Here is a 22,456-nt window from a genome sequence, read left to right on the forward strand (position 1 = left end):
TACTGTCCTCTGACACTCTGCCTCAGCAGAGATGGACAGGGTCCTCTTCATTCATTTACCTGCCCTAGTTTCTCTCTTTCCTTCCAAAAAATGCTCTTTTTCTTTTTTTCTTTTTCCATTGGCACCTTCACATTATATCAACCTTCCTTCGGCATGTGGGTGCTTTTGGTTTTGACAAATAAAGTTAGGCTGTCAGTCAAATGCATCCCTGCTATATCCATTAGCTGTGCTGCCAGTCACTGGTCCTGGGGCTCTCTGTCACAGTGTAAAACAGTATAATAATTTGCTATTCTGAAGTGATGTAGCTTGAGGGAGAAGTTATAGGAAGGAAGACTGTAATCTCATTACAGAATATTGCAGTATGCTGAAGTCGTGCCTGCATTACGGTAAAAAAAAAAAAAAAAAAAAAAAAAAGCCTTGGCTTAAGGCTGTTTCATCTTAATTTGGGTGGAAATACAGCATCTTCCAAAGGCTTATTCTACCTCCTCACTAATGCCTTTCTATTACCAGGGACAAACATATCTCTGCAGCTCTGCATGGGTGGCACCTCTCTTGCCTGCTGTCTTGGATGGGTTTTGGGGCTCTGTCTGGTGCTGCCACTGAAAAATCCATTTGCTGTCAGGCTGCCTTTGGGAAGCTTTATGTCCTAGCTGGTTATAGTAGGCCATTTAAAAAACAACAACAAAAAAAGCTACTGGTATAATGGTGATCTTGCAGACGGCACAGCTTGTAACATCCCTTCCCTCTGTGCACTGCACCAGGGCTGTCTGTCTGCAGGCAGTTTTGCTCTCCAAATCCACGTCATGGGAAGCTCACCCTAAATCGATCCTGGTTAACCTTGTTCGAGGCGATGATGCTGGGACATAAATCATGAGCTTAACACCAGTGACTCAGCTCTGGGGGAGCAGCGTCTCAGTCAGGCTTCCATCGAGCTGACAGGTGACAGCAGAGGCAAAGCCAAGCTCAGCCTGGTGCCAGGCCTGCTGTCCTGGAGCAGCTGGGGAGGGGAAGGCAAAGGAAAATGGGAAGGACAAGAAGGGCAGCCCTGGTTGAGGCTGGCAGCCCTGCCAGCATGGCTGTCCGCTGCAAGCTCGGGTCTCACCAAACCGCAGTAGATTGTAGGCCTGCTTGGAGCAGAGCCCTGGCACCAGCTGTATCACAGCCTCTCTTCCTCTTTTCCAACCCCCTCTTTACACCCACCTGCTTCTTTAATGTGTTCCTTTTTTGTTGTCTGCTGAGCTTTTCCTGATCTTTATTTTTTTTAAGAATGGGGAAGGAAGTTGGTGTGTCAGTTTTCTGGTAAACACGCATTGTGTCCCCCGGGAACGGCAGAGGCAGAAGCTTCCAGGAAAAACACAAGATGACACATAAATCCTCATAAAAATCCCATTTACAGATTCATAGCTTCAGCACAAGAAACAAATCCTGGCATTGTGCAGAAGCTATAAACAGCACCGTGTGTGCTAATTATGATTTGCTGTGTCCCAGGCAGTAATCTGTAGCTCCCTCCAAGCTGGGAAGAGGTGGGAGAGGACCAGAGTGGGACGAGCAGCAAGCACAGCCCTCTTGTGATTTATCCAACAGGCAGAATGGCTGCTCTGCCATAGGCTGCAGCAGAAAGAGAAAAAATAAGAGGGCTAGCACTCCAGGTGAAAGAAATTGGCTTTAGGCTTCGTTAATCCATAGTAGGTGATGTGCAAGCGTGGCTAGGTAAACACGCCTTTGAAATGCATGTTTAATATTCTGCATGCTCACCACTGTACGTGTTTGCAGCGTCTGTACTTCAGTGATAGATGTTACCACAAGCTGCCCAAATCGGCTGCATCTATTTAGTCAGCTGCAGTAAAAGCTTGGTTGTTGGTTTGTGTGTTTTTAGGAGGCTGCTGGTATTTTATTGTTCTCATTTTTTGGTGTCAATAAATCAAATGCACGATTGCTCTAGCCTAATAGTTTGCAGGTGTATTACTGTCAATTTTTAAAGTGTCGTTCAGTCCCCGCTGTTAAGCTTAAATTAAGCAAAAACTCAGTGTGGTGTTTTTCAGCTTAGTGGGCTATTTGGAGAGGTATGATCTTTGTTTATGCTGGAAAACTTCAAGGATGGTTGTTGGGCGTCTATATTTCTGCTGCAGAGAACAGAAACACCTGCAACTTCCATTAATTCCAGCTTCAAGGTAACTGCCTTATTTTGTAGTGAGATGTTTTTGTTTAAAAGTTTTTCTCTTTTAACCCCACAAGGGACTTTCTTTGGATTGATTAGCAAAAAAAAAATAAAATCTGGTTTTAATATTTGCTGTGATGCTGTTATTCTGTATGCCTCTGAAGTATTTGGTTAGTGCTGTTGCTCACAGGGGTGGACCCCAGAGTAACAGATCGTTCCTTTAAAGGCATTTCTGCCCTCAAATTACTGGGCATTAGACTGGATCTGAAACATTTGGCACTCGAAAGCAGGTCAGCCCACAAGTAGTTTGTGCCTTATTAAAAGCTTGAGCTCCATCCAGTTGACACTTGGTAACTTCATTGTGGATTTGAGACTTTTCAGCCATAAAAACATTGGCTCATGAAAGAAACATCAGCGCAGCTGACAGCGCTCACTGAGCTGCCCACTCGTGTCACTGAACAAAATGAGCATACAGCTTCACAGGGTCAGGGATTCTGTGTGTCCGGACCAGATGCCAAGGTTAGAAGAGTGCTTCAGCAGGGGATAATTAGCTTTCAGTGAGACCTTCTCAGCAACTTTCTCCTAGCTAATCTCTTGGAAGGAAAGCTGTTATAAATTACAGCAGAGTAAACCTCTGATGCAACCGTTGCACTGTTTGTGGTCGAAAGAACAAAGTGAAAACTGAGAAGTATGGCCACTAGTATTTAAAATAAGAGATGACCTTCACAACCCCCCATTAATTATGCATTATCTCTGCCCTAGGTATCTATCTTTTATATCATACATCATAGCCTCCGCGTTTCAATTTTTCTCCTGTATGTGGCTGCAGGCCATCCGAAGGTTGTCTACAGAAGGTCATTTCTATATACTCCTGGGGTTTTTGTGCTTAACTCACCTGAGGACTGAGTAAGCTGCATTTTTGGCCCATCTCCCCTCTGCCCTTTCCTTTCCCATTTGCAGTCTGGCTCACCCATGCATTTCTGAGTCTCGCTCAGTTTGTTATCCATGATAACGTCTTACAGGAACCCAAGAAGATAAAAGGCCTTCGAAATTTCAACAAAACTGCCTGTGTTGGGCACGGGAAAATGATCAGCCTCTCTTCAGTAGCATCTGCAGTACCATCCCAACACTCTGTAGATCCCAGAGAAGCCACGTGAAGGAGATAGCTGTAGGTGTGCTCAGAACAACTTGTTCTTCATCTCTTGGCAGCCTTTACTCTATTTTGATACAAAGAACAATTAGGTAAAAAGTGTCCTTTACCTGGAGAAGGAGCTGTCCTCTCAGTTCCAACCCTCAATTGCGCTCTACGAAAAGTTACTTTTGAGGCTTTAAATCATAAAGAAGCTCAAGTACTGTATGTCAAGGAGAACGCTCTGATTTCAGACTTTGTAAAGAGAGTTGGGTGGTGATGAGGGGGGAATTAAAGCAGAGAGGTGGAACAAGATTGTCTTTGTCTTATTATGATCCTTTAATCATATTCCTTAAAAATGAAAGATTTATGGTGTGTGTGATTTAAAAGGTGTTAATTGAACCACTTAGTTGCTGCAAATCCCAAAACATTTTTCACCTGTCAGCTCCTGTTTTCCCTCCCAGTCTATCCACAAATGGTTTCCAAGTGAGTGTTAACCCCTTGTTAACACTATCAGGATAAGTGGTGCAGAATGTCTAGCTTGGTCTTTGCTGTGCCAGATCTAATGGACATGCTTTAGGGCACAGAAACCCTTCAATTTTTCTCTGTTTATATTGATTGCTGTGATGATCTATTACTTCTTACAAGCCTGACATTCCTTACATCCTTAGGCATTCTTTGGTCTAGCGCATCTCAAACAGCACTGTTAAACTGACCTTTATATTTTTCTATCTACTCAGTAGTTCTAAAGTTTCATCATTAGGGGTGATTTATTATTATTTTTATTATTTACACTATGTGGTTACACAGTTACCCTCTTCATAGTTCATTTCTAATCAGCCAGGCTGGCACCTGCCCATCTGCCTTTCTCTGCTCCTGCTGATGCTGCCTGTCTGACATGCTCTCAGAGCTGTCTGGATGGAAGAGTGCTTTTTCAGAGATTTGGCCCTGTGCTGCATTCTTTCTGCTCTTCTATGATGGCTAAACTTAGATATGTTTTTCTTAAGCTGTCTCCTTGAAGTTCTGGCTTGAATGAAGATAAGATGACGAGAGGAACAGGTTTAAACACACAGGTATGGTGCAGTGCCTGCCCCCTGCCAGTGCTTGGAGACTGCTCCCAACCCAGGGCCTTGTGCTGTATCTTTAGGGCTGTGAGCTGCTGCTGCTTCTGTCAGTGGTCACCTGGTAGCAGGACTCCAGATGTCAGCCATGGTTATCTCTGGACTGCTGCAGTCCTTGGCGGGCAGTGCCTGCCAGCTGCATTTGGTCCACAGGGAGCCACTTCATTCTCAGAATGAAGCTTCAGGTAAATCATTGACTCAAGATTTGCCTTTGTGCTGGCACCCGGAGGTGGTAGCATGGACATAATGATGATATCTCCTTAATGATACATTTGGGGATGGTACCTACAAGGGCAGAAGACACACTTTCTAATTAATGACTTATTCAGGAAAAGCATTGCCTGAGCAGTATTGCCTCAGCCCTTCTTTTAGCACCTGGTGGTACAAGATAATGATTTATATGAAGTGAAACTTTGAAATTTCTGAATGTGAAGTTTTGCAAGTAGTAGATGGCTGTTGCAAGAAATAAATGTCCAAGAGTGAGAACAGGCTCTACGTTGGTAGAGGTGAGCACAAGGAGTGCAACCGTGCTAAAGGAAGTTGCCAGTAATGCACTGAGGAAGGAGAGTCCTGAAAGCTTTCTCTGAGCATTGCAGTGGTGTGAGAGATTTGTTGAAAACTGGTCCTGTTGGATGACTTGGTCTCTTTTTAAGTTAGATTAATTTGTACAGAAGAGCAAGGCAGAGCTAGAAGGCTTGGATCACTCAACGAAGTTTCCTGTTGATGCAAGCACTGACAGCATGTTATTTCTTTCACATATTTCTTTCAATTTGTTTTAGAAACCAGCTGGGTTTCTTGCTTCACATTACTCAAATAAACTTGTTGGTGCTACAGTTAAATAGCAGTCAGCTGAGATTAGTGGTTGGTACTGATAGTCCCCTTGTAGTTTTAAAATTGACACCCCCAGTAAATCTGAGCACTGTCAAGAGTAGGACACCAGAGCTGTGCTAATCAAAGAACAATGGTGTTTATATTTTTAAATTGCATTAACAAAGGAAAAGGATTTTCCCATATTCAAGTGCCTTATTCCTGAGGAAAACAGGATACGAGTGTACAGTGGAACCAAGAATTTGCCAAGGTAAAATACTCCCAAGTGATTCCATGCATCTACACCATATTTCAAAGTGCAGCTGCAGTAATCAAAGGGGGACTAAAAAGTTATGCAATCCTGGACTTTTAGCTGTATTGTTGGTTAAAACTTGGTCCCGAGGCTGCCCTAATCTAGTTAACTGTGTCAGAGTGGCTTGACCTGCGTGAACTGGCCCTGTCAGTTCAGTTTCTGCTGCATGCGTAGCGGTTGATACCAACTGGTGTGCTTTTGTGCCAGATGGTCCAAAAATTGGTGAGCAAGTATTACAAATTTGCTTACCTCTGTCACATTTTCAGGAGGCAGAGCGGAGGCATAGTGCCAGAGCGATATGAATGTGACTTGGCAGTACTGTTGGTCCTGTTTTGTCTGCTAGCAGTTAGTTTGTCAGTGGAATTGTCATTTAGCTTTTATGCCTACTTAATTCCGTTAAGATATAAACCCATGCAATGCACTTCCCAGTCAGCAGCATTTCCTAAATGGCCCATAGCAAACAAACTGCTGTTTTCTTCTGCATAAGAAGTGGGCTTTCCACATTTGCTGATATTTGGAAATACTTTTTCAGAAGTTACAGGCTTATGTAAGTAGATATGTGTATACAGAACTATATATGTGCCAGGGAGCAAGACTGTTTTGCCTTCTAGGCAGGCCTGTGCTTTGCATGTATAGCTTTTCTTAGGTAAGTAGTTATCTTTGTAGTAATAATAAAGTAGTAGCTATTGGTAAGAGGTTAGGTCATCAAACACTGAACTCTCTGTGAGAGTTTTTGAGGAATTAAAGCCAGGACAATAGCTAAATTAGAGGTGAATGTATCCAAAAAATAACTAACTCAAATCCTAGCACTTTTCTTGCTTAAGTGATGTCATTCTGTCACTCACTCCTATATGATGTTTTTCTTTTAGCTTGTGGATGGAGGTTTGTTGTTACTGGTGGTTTTTGGTTTTGTTCTTTCTCAAGTGTTTCAGTGGCATGGACTGAATGAATCACAGAATCGTCTAGGTTGAAAAAGACCTTCAAGATCATCAAGTGTTGCGTGCTTTTTAAAGTGTAATCACCTGACATATTGCAAGGTACAACTTAATGAAAATCTGACCTGGCTTTTTATTTTCTTTTTTTAAAGCTGTATCAGCTGGAGTAGTTACCACAAGAACCTGCTAGCCAGCAGCGACTATGAAGGCACAGTCATCCTATGGGATGGGTTCACGGGACAAAGATCCAAGGTCTACCAGGTAACATGTAATCAGCAAGCAATGCTTCTCTGCACTACAGACTGTGTCGAGGGAGCAGCGTTCAGATTGAGATGCTGCTTTTAGTCCAGCAGTAGGTGAAATAGATGCAGCTTCTGTTTGACAAATGTCTTATCCATGTGATGTTATTGAGCTGTCTTCCTCTGAGTGAGGCAGCTCTGTCTTGTCACAGTCGTGAGGCAGTTGATGTTTTCTTGCCACCAGTCTTGCTGCTGCTTCTAGGTAGGGAGTTTGCACAGGGAGAAATGAGTTCCTGGAACTTATTTGTCTCGCCCTTCTTTAGAAACCTTTGTCTGGCTCTCTCCATACCTGCTCCACGTCTGTCTTTGTCAAAAGCCTTTTGTGAAATCCTGCAGTGATTACTGTTATGGGTCTTTGTAAAGCAGAAGAGCCAAATGCAGGCTTATGTAGCAAGCCTAGGAGAATGGAACTGTAGGCAGAAGGCTTCCCAGTACGGTCCTGTGCTCAGCAGAGCAGTGTGTGGATATGTGGACTGAGCTCAACAATTAGACCTATTTTGTGATAACTTTGTGGTACTTTGTCTTTTCATGCAATTTGAATGCTTTTTTCATTGAATGGATCTGAGAGCCTTGCGGTCAGAGCAAGGAGGTTGGAAGTAAAGGTGGCCTGGTGTTGTGAGGTTGGAAGTGCTGCAGCGTGGTGTGTAGGTAGAACACTGTGTTGAAACTGGTCTGTGCAGGCAAGCCTTCAGTTCTTCTTTCTTGACAGTTCTACATAAGTTTTAATTCCTACTTAAAGCCTTGTTTACTTTTTTCATTGTTTTAGTCATTTACAATGTTTGTTCTCATTCATCCTGTACATATGTCAATTAAACAGAAATGGTGCCGGACAAAATCTTGTCTGTTTTCCTCCCATATACATTTTGCATTTCTTTGAGACTCAGTAATGAGCCTAGAGAGGACCCAGCTGTTGCTTGTGTTAAAACAAACTAATTTTGCTTCCTATTGGATCACTTGAATTTTTGATTTAGATTTACAAAGATAAAGGCACACACACTGACATCTGCCTCACGTGTATTAGAAATCCTTTAGTGACTTTGTCCTGGCGAGCTTTTCATGTTATCATCTTGTTTATAGGCTTTAAACAAAGGGTTTGACTGAATTTCAGGTTTCATTCAGCACAGTGCTTTTGATTCCACACGAGATGTCAGCATAACAAATATAGCCCTTCTGTGTTTTGTGTGCAGGCTTGAAAGTGTATGTTTGAGTGGAGAAACACAGAATTAGACACCAGAAGTGCTGTTTAATAATTCAATATGAAGATGAGGGCTTCCAGGACTTTCTCATAGAAGATGTTCTAGTGGCCTTAGACAGACATCTTAATCAGTATTGGGAGACAAAGCTGTATGTTGTTAGAATAATTAGCAGCACACATTGAAAAAACAGCCAAATCATACTGGAAAAACAGATCTTTAACATATATTTCTTGAAATCATAACTGCTTCAAATTTAAAATTCAAATTGAGGAAAAAATCAGTTTTAGTTCTTAAAATTGCTGTTATGCTGCTGGCTTCTTTCAAGCCATGTTTAGCATGCTACAAGCATTAATCTGATCGGGAGAAAAGTTTTCGAGAAACCACCAGAAGGCCCAGGAATAGCCTGACAATTTATAGCAAACAGCATGCATTTTTCTTTCACTGCTTGATCAGATTACAGCTCACTGCCTTGAAATATTTGCCTTCTTTCTCCAAACAGGAGCATGAGAAAAGGTGCTGGAGTGTTGACTTCAACTTGATGGACCCAAAGCTATTAGCTTCAGGCTCTGATGATGCAAAAGGTATTGTTTTTTTTTTTCCCCCTGTCTCTGTGCAGAAGACTTGCACTTTCTGCATTCCCTCTGAGGAACAGAAATGTGATAATTCAAGTAGCTGATTCCTCAGCTGCCTTCAGAATTGTTGTTGGTGTGGTAACGTGTCAAGGTACCACCGAACTGTTCAGAACTCAGAGCGAGAGCCTTTTTTGGGATTAAGATTTCTTGGTGTGACATACAGCTTTTGGGGTAACATACTCGCTAGCCAGCATCTTCCAGAGCACTAAAGAAAATCATGTGTGTTTTAACATATAGTCAAGCTTGTTGAGTTAAAGCCTCAGGGCCTTTCAAAAGAGCAGCATGTATTTATGTTTCAAAAAAGTAGGTTGTCAGGCAGAAAGCAGACACTGAACAGCAGCAGGCATTTTTAACTATAGGTCTGAACATTAAATGTCCTGCACGACAAGAAGCATCTCTCTTTCACAACGTGTAGGGTGGTTTTTTTTTTTTTCAGAGCTTACTGAGGTTGGGCAGTGGACTCAATGGGATCGTTGGGAGCAACTCTCAACTTTCCGTACTCAAAGGTCCATTGGTCAAAGAGATTTTGGAGAACCCTTAAGGCAGCTCTTTCCCAACCTACCTGTGGGTAAATATTCCTCTTCTAAGAGACAGGAAACATCTGAAGAAGAGGATAGCACTGAGGAATATGTAACACATGTAACATACTTCATCCCTAATGAAAAAGATTTTATCTGTAATGCGTTTACAATAACAAATTGCTTATCAAGCAAGAAGAGCTTTAGAGTTGTTTAATAATTTCCTTTTGTAGTCAGTGGAGATGAACTCTGCTAGATGGGCTAACAGAGCCCTGGTCAGAGCTGTTCTTGATTTGCTTTGAAATGATAAATTTTGCACAGCAATTAAACCTTGAAAACCTCTAAAATGCTTTTAAATACTGTTTCAAAAGAAGGCTGTGTTAATGTTAGTCAAATGCATTTAATGCTGTTCACGTCATTGGCGATTTCATTTAGAAAATGTAGCTTTAATGATTATTTTGTATATAAGGTACTTTTTAATATTTTTTTTTTTTTTACACTTTCCCCCTTATGGTTGATAGCCAAGAGTGTTTTGTGTGTGCCTAAATGCAGTGTGAACGTTCACCTTGTAAATTATCTGCCTTTCTATCACTTTGCTCCCCACTCATGCTGTGCATTTGAAGAAGCTTATCCACCAGGTGGACACGCATTTATTAGCATGCTAACAAGTTGTCCAGTTGTGGAAAGCCAGCTGCAAGCAAAGCTCTTGCCTCTAACTTGACAGTTCACTTCTTCAGTAACAGTTTTTAAGAGTGATGTTTACTTAGAAATTATTGTAATAAAGTCTGCAGATCCACTTAAATGGCATTTCAATCCTCAAAGGTCTTTTGAAGGTATGTTGGTGAGCTTTTTTAGTGAATAGAACTGGCCTGGAACATTTTATCTTTTACCTCCACCACAGTTTGCCTGTGATTTGCATACAAAACAAGCAAATAAATGGAGCCCTGTGTGAGTGTTAGAAATAAGCACTGCTTTTAAGTATTTAAGGTACAAAGCAATAGTAGCAAACGTCCAAATTGAACTGTCATCAGTGTCCAACTTTCATTTCACATAAAAAGGGTTAAATTTGAGGAAGAGGTAATGCCTATGAATTGTCTTCTCTCATAAATTTGCATAACTTCTGTTTTTGTCTTTCTACTTACCTTAACAAGTGCTTGACGTTGTTCTGTCCAGCTCTGGATGTGCATTCAGGACATATTTGGCCAGGTGCAGCATCTGGTAGGAAATATAAGAGCTGCATACTCTTCCTGGTCTCTTTTCCTTATCTGCTTTTAAGGCCACACTGGGCTTCCTAACAAGAAATTTCAGTGTTGATAGATATTGGTGTGACCAGAGCAATTGGAACTAATCTCTCCATGTTTCTCTAGAAGGCATGGGTGTAAAATTTTTCTGTCAAGCATTCAGGACAAGCCAGCAAAAAAGTGACAGCTTAGCCAGTTTTTCCTGCTTGCCTGTGTATCAGCCTGTCTCTTCTGAGTCTTTTCAAGTTGGAGGCTAATTTTTAAAGCGCTGTGTATCCTCAGTAGGTATATATTGGGAAAGGAGATTTTAGATTAATAATCCTGTCATTGGTGCTTCACAACTGTCTCTGCCAGGGCTCAGACGCAGCAAAGAGGATGCTAATGAATGAAGTGTCACAAAGGATAAAATGCTTCTGATACAGTAAGAAACAACATCCTCGGGTCTTGGGTCCTGCATCAGCTTCTTCATTAGATGAACATAATCCAGGATGCTTATTTGTGGAAGATCTTTGTGCTTTAATAGTAGATAATGAGAGCGCAAAAGCATTAATGTACTTGAAATAGCTACTGTGTGCATGAAAGCACCATTTTGTCTACGGTTGTCATGCACTTCCCTCTTAACGGGGCAAAGGTAGTTGAGTATCTCTATAGAGACCCAAAGGTGCATGCCACCTAGATGGCAGTCAGCAAAATTAGTGTTTACTTGTGATACAAGCAGCCTAAGGAAACTGCATGGCCTTAATTTCAGCTCTTTTATTCACATAATAATGGCAGGAGCTATGATTCTCATGTAAGTAGGAAAAAGTGAAGTTTTGCGCTTTGAGCAGAGAGAATTTAATTTTCTGACTGTGCAGACGATATTGAAGTGCTGGGTAGTGCTGGAGCTAGAGCAGACTTGCAGCTCTTCCTGAACTCAACACTGCTATGAGTTCTGGGCTGAGAATGTAGTTTAATGGCCAGAGTGAAGTTAGTAAATGAGATAGTGAGAGCAAAATATTACCTGTTGCCATGCAGGGAGAATTTAAATCTTCACTGAGGCAGTTCTGGAGCAATCAAGTCTGTATTCCCTGTTTTGATCTTTTTGAAGCTCTCTGATGCTTGCGGAGATGCTAGCAATAATGACTAGTTAAACTATAGAAGGAGGGTTGGCTTTATGTCCTTTCTTAGCTGAAGTCCCTTCACTATTTCCAGCTCAAAATGGAGAGCTGGAGCAGAACAGAATCAGCTGCAAGGGTTCTGAGCTGTGGTGAAAGGTTACTTTTCATTGCCTCTTGACAATGGGGGAAAGCAAGTATTTGTTTTATTACATACAAGAGAAAATTATTTCCTCGGTAAGTGAGGCCATGGATGCCAATCCTGCAGCTGTTTCTCATAGTACCTGTGATGGGGCAACATAGGTTCACTCAGTTGGCCTCGTGGAAGTGTTCTCACAACTGCAGGTCAGAGCATGTTTCCAGCTGTGGTGAGGATATCAGAGGTTTGTTTGGTGCCTCATTTTTAATGATAGTTAGCTCCTTCAGCTTCTACTGACTCTCACTGGAGTTTTAGATGTTTACAGCTCTTCAAATATCAGGCTGAACTTTCAGGTTGTTCGTTTTCCTGGCTAATAGCAGTTCAATAATTTCCTGGAGCTTCGAGGGCCATTGTATTCAACTGGGAGTGCCTCAAAAGGTCAAGATGATGCTGGTAGGTAAAGTGGCAACCCAGATACCTGACTGACAGTCTTAAACTTTCAGTGTGCAAGGAGTCATTGCCCGCTAACAATCCGGAGTATATCATGCTCCTGACCTTACCATCAGTGTGCTGATTTCATACATCAGCCCCTTCAGTTATTGCAATGCAGGCTTCCACCTCCTTTATTAGTTAGTGTTTGGTCTACGGAAGATTAATTTATAAATTTGGTCCTGAATAAAAAGAATCTTAAAAAGACTTACGCATTTGAAATGGAGAAGGCTGTTCCAGAGCATCTTCTTTCTTGTGTGGTGGGGAGTGGACACTTGGCCACTTAGAACTGCATCTGTCAGTAGCAGCAATACTAGGAAACGTGCTTTGAGAACATGTTGTAGAACTAGCCAATCTCAGATGGTTGTTTGCCTCATTCACACAATTCTTAGTGATAAAGACATCTGTATATTGTATAATTACTGCCTCGACCTCAGCTCTGAAAGCTACAGTAAATAAACTCTTATGAATTATGCTTTATTAAACTGTCAGTTCTTTATGAAAAAATAATGGACAGTTGCAGGTAGAACTTGACAGGTTTCATTATGTGTTGTTACACGTTACATATATCCTTTTTTATGGCACTGACTAAGATATAATTGAAGCCTACTATATCCCACAGCAGCCAGATCACAGAAATTGCTGCAGACTCTAATCTGCATCTGTCAGTTGGAACGAATATTATGATGGCTTTGAGCACACAGGTTGACTCTTCTCTAGATAAATGGCAATGCAGTGTGACCTGAAGACTTGAATGAAAAAAACTGAAGCTGAATCGTAGCCCTCATGTAACTTCTGCATCAAAACTGAGACCTGAGGCTGTTTAGTAGAGATGGTTTCAAGAAGGAAGTAGGCTACTTTGGACACTGCATTAAATGTCAGTCAAAGCTGGAAGGCTTCAAGATGAGTCTGTTTGCTTTTATTCCTGGATTTGGGAACAACATAGCTCTAAATTGTGAGAACACTTAACTTTCCTGCATGCCTCAAGTTTAAGCAGTGTCTGCCAACGGCGTCCTCTACAGTGACAGCATTATTTGCTTCCTATACTGTCACATTCATAAATGTGATGTCCTCTACTGCCACTGCAACTTAGAGTGTATATATCTTGGTGTCTGTTCATTAAAGTAAAATACTAGTGTTATATTACAGTGCAAAATTATCTTTCCTAGCTTTGTGCTTCCCTTCTGTCCCCCAGTGAGAAATACAGTGGAGGAGGTATATCTTCCAGTCTGATTTGGGGAAAAAAAGAGCATCTTAAGCCATGTTTACAAGGTTGTTAGTTTTATTTACAAATGCAGCTAGATGTTTAAGGTGAATATTACAGCTCAGGTAAATAAGGATAGATTTACTTCTGAAAACCAACAACAGCGTGGGTGCTGTTTTCATTGAATTTTACGTAATGGCTTTATGTAAATCCGGTATGCATCAGTGTTTGTGTTTCTGTTGTCTTCACGCTGCCTTGTAATGGTTCCAGGCAGCTGTCAGATGCCAGCATAGTGCTGTATTTGAAAATGATGTGTTGGTGTGCTCTGAGCAGTTTCCTCTATTCCTGTAGCCGTTCTCCAAGGTATGTTCAGGCATTGCCAGCTTTTCATTAATAGCAATACTATTAAAAAGTAGGAGCATTGGAAAGAACTTGCCAACATTCCTTCTTTTCCTTGACTTAAGACACCCCCAATAATCCCCACTGAAGCCTTGCTTTTCCTTCAGAGCTCCAGGGAATGAATGACCAGAAGAAAGTACAGAGGAGCGCTCTGCAAGTGGAATGGACTCAACATGAGACTTCTTATTTCACTGCTTTACTGACTACAGCGGAAAACAAGATTCCTACTCTTTGCCATTTTTTTTTTACTCATTTGCCATCATCAGTCAGTGTTAGCGAGGTGACCGTCCCCTTCTGTTCTGCCCTGTTCCATCTGGAGTACTGTGTTCAGGCCTGGGACCCCCAGCACAAGAAGGCTGCAGAGCTGTCAGAGCAAAACCAGAGAGGGGCCACAAAGATGCTCAGAGGGCTGGAGCACCTTTCCTGTGGAGAACGGTTGAGGGAGTTGGGCTTGTTTAGCTTGGAGAAGGGAGGGCTCCAGGGTGACCTCATTGTGGCCTTCCGGTACATAAAGGGGGAATCCACTGGAAAGCTAGGGAGGGACTTTTTGTAGGAATTAGACAGTGGTTAATGGGCTTTAAACTAAAAGAGGGTAGGTGGAAGTTAGATACGAGAAAGAAATTCTTCACAGGTGTGGTGCTGTTACAGGCTGCCCAGAAAAGCTGTGGGTGCCTGGATGCCTTATCCCTGGAGGTGCTCCAGGCCAGGTTGGACAGGGCTCCGGGCAATCTGATCTGATGGGTGACAGCCCTATCCACGACAATGGCATTGGAACTAGAGGATCTTTAAGATACTTTCAAACTCAAACCATTCTGTGGACTGACCATGTGGGGAGCACCTATCTTCATCTTGAACGTTAAACGATGCTTGAAGTTTTTGTAGAGAGAGGAAAAAGCTAAATTTTGAAAAGCCACTGGTGTTTTCTGTTGATCTTCCTGTGAAGCACTGTAGTACTTTTGGGGAAGAGCTTGTTCTGTACAACATAGTTTAATCAGTGTTCACACAGCAGTGTTGAGAAACAGTAGAGTTCTTTGTACCAAGGAAATATATCATCATAGGAAGCCAGCATACTGATTTCTTTTCTGTCTGTGCCAGTTTCTTGAGAATAAAACAAGTTGTTCTTACTCGCTTGTGTTTAAGCATACAATTAGGTGCATTTATTAAGTGCAAAGCAGTTCTGCCTTGGAGCATGGAGTTCTGTACATCTCAGCAAGGGAACAAAGAACAAAAGGGGTTTAAACACTCCTGGTTATATGGATCTGCAGTCCAGTGATCTTAAACGTTGCGTTGAGATTATAACGTAACAGTGAGTCATCTGTTTGCACCCATCACGTGTGTGATGTCATGTGTAGGATGTGTGCCTTCCACATCTCCTGAGTGTATGGGGATGAGTAGAGTGTTGATGTAGCTGGGAAAGTTATCAGGCTCAGTAGCCATCAGTTAGAATCTGATCATTTCTAATTGTTAACAGCTTGGCAAATGAGGTTGTTCATAATCTTAATAATGAATGAGATTCTATACTTTTCAGATGGAGTTGGGAGTTTTTGCTTACTAATTCTTTTTCTGTTTCTCTAGTGAAGCTGTGGTCTACCAATTTGGACAACTCCGTAGCAAGCATTGAAGCCAAGGCAAACGTGTGTTGTGTCAAATTCAGCCCCTCTTCTAGATACCACCTAGCCTTTGGCTGTGCAGGTAGGTGAAAGAATCTCTGAGCAAAGAGATATTGTTTCTTCTTTCCTTTAAGCTGCTTCTTTCTCAAGGTTGGCTGCTGTTCCTAGCAGTGCAGTATCTTTGCAGTTAAAATGCCTCTGAGTAAGGCTTTTCAAATGTGCAGTCACCCAGAAGGCATCATGATACCCGAGCGTCAACTCCTTCCTGCAGCCTGACTTTTTAATTTGCCCGTGGATCAGAGAAAAAAGCTCATGAAAGTGAGAGGCACAATGTGTTTATTGAGATAGCTAAGGCAACCAAGCAAATCGTAGCTTTGTGAGTCTTGAAGCAATGTTAACGTGTTAACATGGTGATAGTTGTTCTTTCAAATTTACAGCATTTCTTATGAATAGTAGAAAACCATACTGGGAGTTTCAACTGGTTTTACCTGAGGCGTGCTGTATAACAGTGGCTGTGCATGTTTCCCATAGCTGCAGCTATGATCCCTGTGCATGGGCTGATGTTTTCCTAAGTTAGTAAAGCATGGTTTTGGGGATTTCTTGATGTTACTGGGAAAGGCACGATGAGACTTCTATCACTTGGATTAAATACGTTTTGGTGTCTGTACAAAGTCTTAAAAGCAGAGTGGGTATCACTTCAGGAGGAAACTGCATTGTGCTATGCATGCAGCAATTGAAACTTAGAGGTACCTATAAATGTTTAACCAACTCTGCATTTCCTTTCTCCTCAGGGAGTTTTAATGTGCTTGTAACTAGATGTTCCGATGACACTTGCGATCTCTGGATTTCGGGAGATATGTTGATCGCATTCTTGCAACAGCTAGTTTGCCATTTTCTTTAGGTGTTCCAATTTCCAGACTGGTTCTACTCAGAATTGACTCTTAGGAGGAAAAAATTCATTTGCATTTTGATACACTGCAAAAAATGGATTCAAGTTGGAGTGTAAAATATTGACTTGCTTGACAGGCATCTTGCTGAAGGTTAGTGAATTACATGCAAGAATAGAATTGAATTACAATACCTACTAGCAGTATTTGAATGAAAGGGGCTATCTGTGAAAGGCTCTAGGGAATGATGAGAGCACTAGCTCCAAATGGATCAGCTACTGATTAAAACAGATATGTAACAGCACCATGAAGCAGAATTCTTCCTGATAAATCAGTGGCAGGGATTCTTTTCCACCTGAAAGGCAGAGGAGAGAATAAGGCACAGATAAATCTATGGAGGTTTTTGGAGCTGTAGGGGCACATGGGATGAAAACAAATTGTGAGTCTATATCTATCAGGCCACAATTCATGCCAAACTAAAACCATGCTTGTCTTCAGCAAGTTAGGTGGGGAAAGAGGCATTAGTGGACAATAGGGGTTAACTGGAAGCTTCATAAGACTACGTGTGCTTTTTTGAGATAGCTGAGGGTCAAACAGTATTTGTAGTATGGAAGAATGCATAGGAGGAAGGCAGAAGATGATTTTCGTAAAAAGTAAAAGCATCTTAACCATCAGTTACCAAGCATCTTCTTGGAGCTTGGTAATTAAGTCTAAATAAAAAGTAAAATGGATATTTAATGGTGGTTGCGGGAGCAATTATATGGACTAATTGTACTGATGGGAATGATTTCCCACAAAAGAATTTTAATTGATCTTTCAGCAATAAATACAAGTGAAAAAATGCCATGTGAAACTAACCAAAAAAGAGGGATCTTAAAAGCTGGTTTTATTTCTAAAATTAAAAGTTCAGAGCAGAGAAATTAGTTTATTTTACTCTATAGTGAGTATGAAAGTAGGCACTCTCCTGCTTAATGTGTTATGACAGAAGCGGTTTTTTCTTCTCCATCAATTTCAACTGATCTTGTTTACTAATTTCACTGAGTCTATGGTAAAAAAAAAAATAGTGTAACTTGTGAATAGTGTGTTTGTCATGTGGGCAATAACATTAATAAAGAAAGAGAAAAGCTGATTTCCTTAAGCAGTGTTTAAAAAGAAAAGGCATGGGGATGTGGAGGTTCCTGTTTGCCATCACAGGAATAAAGGTGAGTACTACAAAACATTCACTCGCTAAGGAGTATAATGGGCAGTTTTAGGAAGTGGGCTTGTCTTTGTGTTGACTTGCTTAGGTGCTCAGAGGAGTTTCAGTTTTGATAATTCATGTCAATTACATTTCCAGTGATTGATCCAATGATAAAGGAGCCCTGATTTCCTAACGTTGCCCACGCAACAGAATTGGGTGCAGCGTTTAAGCAGAAGTGCTGCTCCTGTATATCCTTCGTAGTGTTGGTTTGGTGGAATCTGATGCTATATTTGTATGCTTGTATGTATGTATATATCCTTACAGCTTAAAGCTTGAGGAGAGAAGCAATTGATGAAATGGTTGGTGGAAAAAGAACCTAATGTTTGAAATGTAAAAGGATGATGTGGATTGGTTGAACTATTAAATTACTATATACACCTTCCATTCTCCCTTTCTCCATACATGGGATAGGTTGCAAGTTGGTAGCCTTGCTTAAGTATTGCAGTTCTGACTGTAAGTCTGGGGTTTCACTTAGTCTTTGTCACACATTTTGTTTTTCCAATTATTATTTCCCTTTATTTTCTCTTGAGGCTCAATCTTCAACCCTCCCCACAGCTGAAATCCTTTTTAGTAAGGCCTTGTTCTTCTGCATCTTGATGAATGAAATGTTTTCCTCTACCTTTGCCAAAAGCATTGTGTCCACTTGCGTCCGTCTGTTCAGAATGCCTCTTTGAAGTAGTTTTTCCTCATCAGATACTTCAGACAGATCAGCATCTCCTTGAATCTCTGTGCTGGTCCCTGCTTTATGTTCTCTGCAAAAAACAGAATGGCTATCTTAAGATCCTCCCTGCCTTATCTCTTATTTATGTATCCCTTCTCATTTGTTAGTAAAATGTTGACTCTTTGCTTACCTTTACCACTGATGCTATGGGTAAAATATTCAGAGAGAGATTCGCTTTGTAATTGCACGCTTTCTTCAATTTTTGAAGCATCTCCCTTCCTATTTCTCTAAAATGTCTGAACGCTTGCTAATTTCCATGGTGCGAATGATGTGAGCCGAGGCAGCAGCCTGTGGACGTTGTCATCCATTTCCCCATGCTGAGTTCCTCAGAAGATCCCTGCCCTTTATTGGCGGCAGGGGAAGTTTCAGCCTTGAACATCGTCATCTGAGAAGGGCTAGGATTGGAATTTATTGTATCTTGGATTTCTTCTGTGCTTCAGTTAACCCACAAGTAACTGGGAATAGTGGTAATGCAAGCAGTAGCTGTGATGTTTGGGTTGGATGTAGCTGTGCTCGAGCATTCGTGCTTTATCTCCGTATGAAGTGTCTTCCTTTAGAGTGAAGTACTGGCTTGGCTTTGAGTAGATGCAGCAGAAAACTAGTTTAGTTGCTATTACAGATCCCAGGATTCCCATCTTATATGGATGATACATGTTTCTTTTCTGGACTCTTTAGTCCGAAAGCTTTCAGATGACCTTTTTTGTGGCTTAAAACAAAGCAAACAAGCAATAAACTGGAAGTAGAGTCTAAAACAGAGGAATAAGTGGTTTAGGAAATAACTGTCTTAAAATTTGCCAGGCCCTTCAGGTAAGAAGAAAGCTATCACATCAGAATGCAACCTGATAAAATCCATTGCAGTGGAGAGGGCACATAAAGAAGAAAAGATCCCTCCTGTCTGCTACTTTAATAAAATATTCTATTTGCACGCTTACTGAGTTGAAACATTGTGCAGTATAAACTGTAATCACTGACGAATATAAAATTAGGTAATTTTGTGGTCTTTTCCTCTTTTTAAAAATAGATGGGTCTTTATCCTGAAATTAGCCGTATAGATCATGGCCAAAGTTGTTATTGTTCTGCTTCAGCAACAGCATTGATGCTCTCAACCTATATATTTTCGAGCAGTACTGTTTCCTTGCTTTTAGGGGAAAAAAAAATAAAAATGGGCTGCAAATGCATGCAGTTGGCAGCTCGAAAGTCCAAGTTCTGCAGTCTGGGTGAGATCAGCTTGTCTACCATCTCCAGTGAGCTAAGTACAGCTATTGATAGCAACTATGCTTTATTCCCAGCATGCTGTAATACCGTCAGCAGCTACTGCTGACCTTTTATTTCCCATATATTATGGGAAGATCAGATCATCAAAACTTCGAATTCCTGAGTTCTTGCACTAGATTCATCATCTTCTTTCATGTGGTTTTTCTCCATGCTGGACCCATAAACGTGGCAGGTTGAGTTGGGGATGAGAGGGGCTCCTCAGTGCTGCACAGCTGCAAGGCAGACTACCTGCTTCCCGGGAGTTGTACAAACAAGTGGAAGCAGCTGATGAGTATTTGTAGACAGAAGTACAGTGGCACATCTGCATCATATTCAGAGCTTAACATTTTGGTGGGTTAGTTTCAACCTCAGTCAGATCTCACTGTGTTGTCACAAACTGTTGACAGTGTGGATTCAGGTGAACTGACCCAGAAAAGCATAGGGCAGCACTCATTGTGTTGGCATTAACACTTACATAAAACTACACCCTCAGAGGTTGAGGTTGTCTAGGTTGGGAGAGTCTCTTCCCTACGCTCACGCTTCTCCACTTGTTCCTGTCCACGTATTCCTTGCCCATTCTGTCTCTTTTCCTTATTCCCTTCTCTACTTATACAATGCTGCTGAGCAAGAGCCCTTCCCAAGAAACTGCCTGTCCTTCCCAGATGACTTTGCCCTTGCCCAGCAGGTTTTGCATGCTATTTAAAATGTTTTTTTCTTGCACCATCTTCAGCATTACAGAGTGGCATCACGCTCTGGCTTTGAATGCCACAGCCTTTCGTTCCTTGTTGAAAGGCCGCAAAACTAATGATTCTGATTCACAGCATACAACTTGAAAAAGGACTCCTGTTGCTATGTCAACAGCTTTGTTTTGATTTTTTCCAACTGTATCGCCACCTCTTTAATTCTTTGCACAACCATTATGCACTTAGAGTTCAAGATCACGTGTCGTTTTTTTAGTGAGCATCATTCAATTTTGCTAATGTACCTGATGCCTAAGCAGGACTGCATTGAAGACCATCTTTGTCTAGTGAAATATTGATTTTCTTGCTGCACTAACTGGAGGAGTGATTTCTCTTTTCCAAATATCTTTCTGTAGAGCCAGCCTTTCATGCTGCCTGAGATCTGGGTGACTTGCCTGCCTTGTCACTCACCTCAGAAGAATGATGTGATATTAATGACCAAGAAGGCAGCGTGCCTTTTTGGAAGAGAATTAATGTTTTCCAGCTGAAAGCAAGGTCTTACCTTAATAGATTCTCCTGGGTTAAGTACTTTGCTCTACTGAACGCCAGCAATGACTCAGAAACGATCTATCCATGTGAAAACGTGATATGTTTAGGGTGGAGTTAAGCAACTTCTTTGAGCTTAAGCTACAAGATTGCCTTTAGCTTGTGAATTGAGCTTGGTATTCAAAGGCATAGGCTAAAGTTAGGCATTTCTTTGAAGCATGCAGATAAAGTTCACAGCAACGCTCAGAATTCAGCCTTTATGGAACTGGTGCAGTGTGCAGCAATCCAGGACTTGCCCGTAAATTCTGTTGAGCTGGACCTGCAGGGTATCTTACCTTTTTATGAGTATTCAGTGAGTTTCCTCTAGTCCATAATCTCTGAGGCTATTGCCAGGGAAAGATGGGGACAAGGCCATGCTTTTTCAAATGCATGCTTGACATCGTATGGCTTAAACTAAACTAATTCCAGAAACCATGGCACGTGTTTCATTTCTTGCAGCCTAGGAAAGCGTCTGCAGCCCTTCTTTAGTCTTCTAAGGATACTTTGAAAGAAGGAATCTGTGTTTGATATGGCCTCCCGTAACATCCTTGTTATGAAACTTAGAAAATGTGGGATAGGTGAGTGGGTGGTGAGGTGCACTGAGCACTGGCTGAGTGGCAGAAGTCAGACAGTGATCATCAGTGGCACGGAGACTGGCTGGAGGTATAACTAGCAGTGTTCCCAAAGGTCAGTGCTGGCTTTGGTCTTGTTCAGTATCTTCATCAGCGATCTGGTTGAAAGGATAGAGTCCACCCTCAGCAAATTTGCTGGGAGGATTGGCTGATACATCTGAGACTGTGCTGCCATTCAACAAGACCTGGGCAGACTGGTGAGTTGGGCAGGGAGGGACCTGACAAGGTTTAACAAGAGCAAGTGTATAATCTTGTACCTGTGGAGGAATAACCGCATGCATCAGTGCAGGTTAGGGAGTGACCTGCTGGAGAGGAGCCCTATGAAGAAGAACCTGGGTGTTCTGGTGAACAGCAGGTTGGCCATGAGCCAGCAGTGTGTACTTGTGGCCAAGAAGGCCAATGGGTTTCTGGGGTGTATTAAAAATATTGTGGCCAACAGACTGAGGGAGGTGATCCTGCCCCCTACTCTGCCTTGATGATATCACATTTAGATTCTATCCAGTTCTGCGCTCCCCAGTTCACAAGAGAGATGGATCTCCTAGAAGGAGTTCAGTGGAGGGGGCACAAAGATGATGAAGGGCCTGGAGCATCTCCCATACGAGGAAAGGCTGAGCAGCCTGGGTCTGTTCAGCCTGTGGAAAAGAAGACTGAGAGGGGATCTGATCAATGTGGGAGTCGAATGGATGAGGCCAGGCTCTTCACAGTGATGTGTAGTGGTGGTACAAGGAGCAATGGCCTAAAACTTGAACGCAGGAAGTTCTGTCCTGACATGTGAAGAACTCCTTTACAGTCAGGGCGATGGAGCACTGGGCAGATTGCACATAGAGGTTGTGGAGTCTCCTTCTATGGAGATATTGAAGGCCTGGCTGGATGCCTGCCTGTGAGATCTGTTGTAGCATACCTGCTTTAGCAGGGGGTTGGACTCAACTATCTCTTTTGGTCCTTTCCAGCTCCTGTGATTCTGTGGCTTTGGCCAGTGGTAGTAATCATATGTCTGTACTGACAGTACGTATTCTGGGGGAAGCACTGAGCTTAGTAAGATTGTTTAGTTTAGAACACTGTCTTGAAGGTTTGATTTAAAAGTGATCCCTCTTTATATTACATTCCAGCATTTATGAAGTGAAGTATCAGACTGTGCCTTCTGTCCTGATGCCTGGCCAAAGACTCTTTCTG

General features: G+C 41.9%; 1 protein-coding gene across 3 annotated transcripts in view; it reads left to right on the forward strand.

The window, feature by feature from the left end:
- COP1 (COP1 E3 ubiquitin ligase) overlaps positions 1-22,456 on the forward strand; it is a 127,024-nt gene that overhangs the window by 57,149 nt on the left and 47,419 nt on the right. For all 3 annotated transcript variants that reach the window (XM_048944174.1, XM_048944176.1, XM_048944175.1), the window contains exons 13-15: positions 6,616-6,724; positions 8,458-8,539; positions 15,250-15,366. In XM_048944174.1, coding sequence (XP_048800131.1) covers positions 6,616-6,724; positions 8,458-8,539; positions 15,250-15,366 — 308 coding nt within the window. The remainder of the gene's footprint in view (positions 1-6,615; positions 6,725-8,457; positions 8,540-15,249; positions 15,367-22,456) is intronic.

Source organism: Lagopus muta, chromosome 5, assembly GCF_023343835.1.
Source record: "Lagopus muta isolate bLagMut1 chromosome 5, bLagMut1 primary, whole genome shotgun sequence".
NCBI classification, from domain to species: Eukaryota; Metazoa; Chordata; class Aves; order Galliformes; family Phasianidae; genus Lagopus; species Lagopus muta.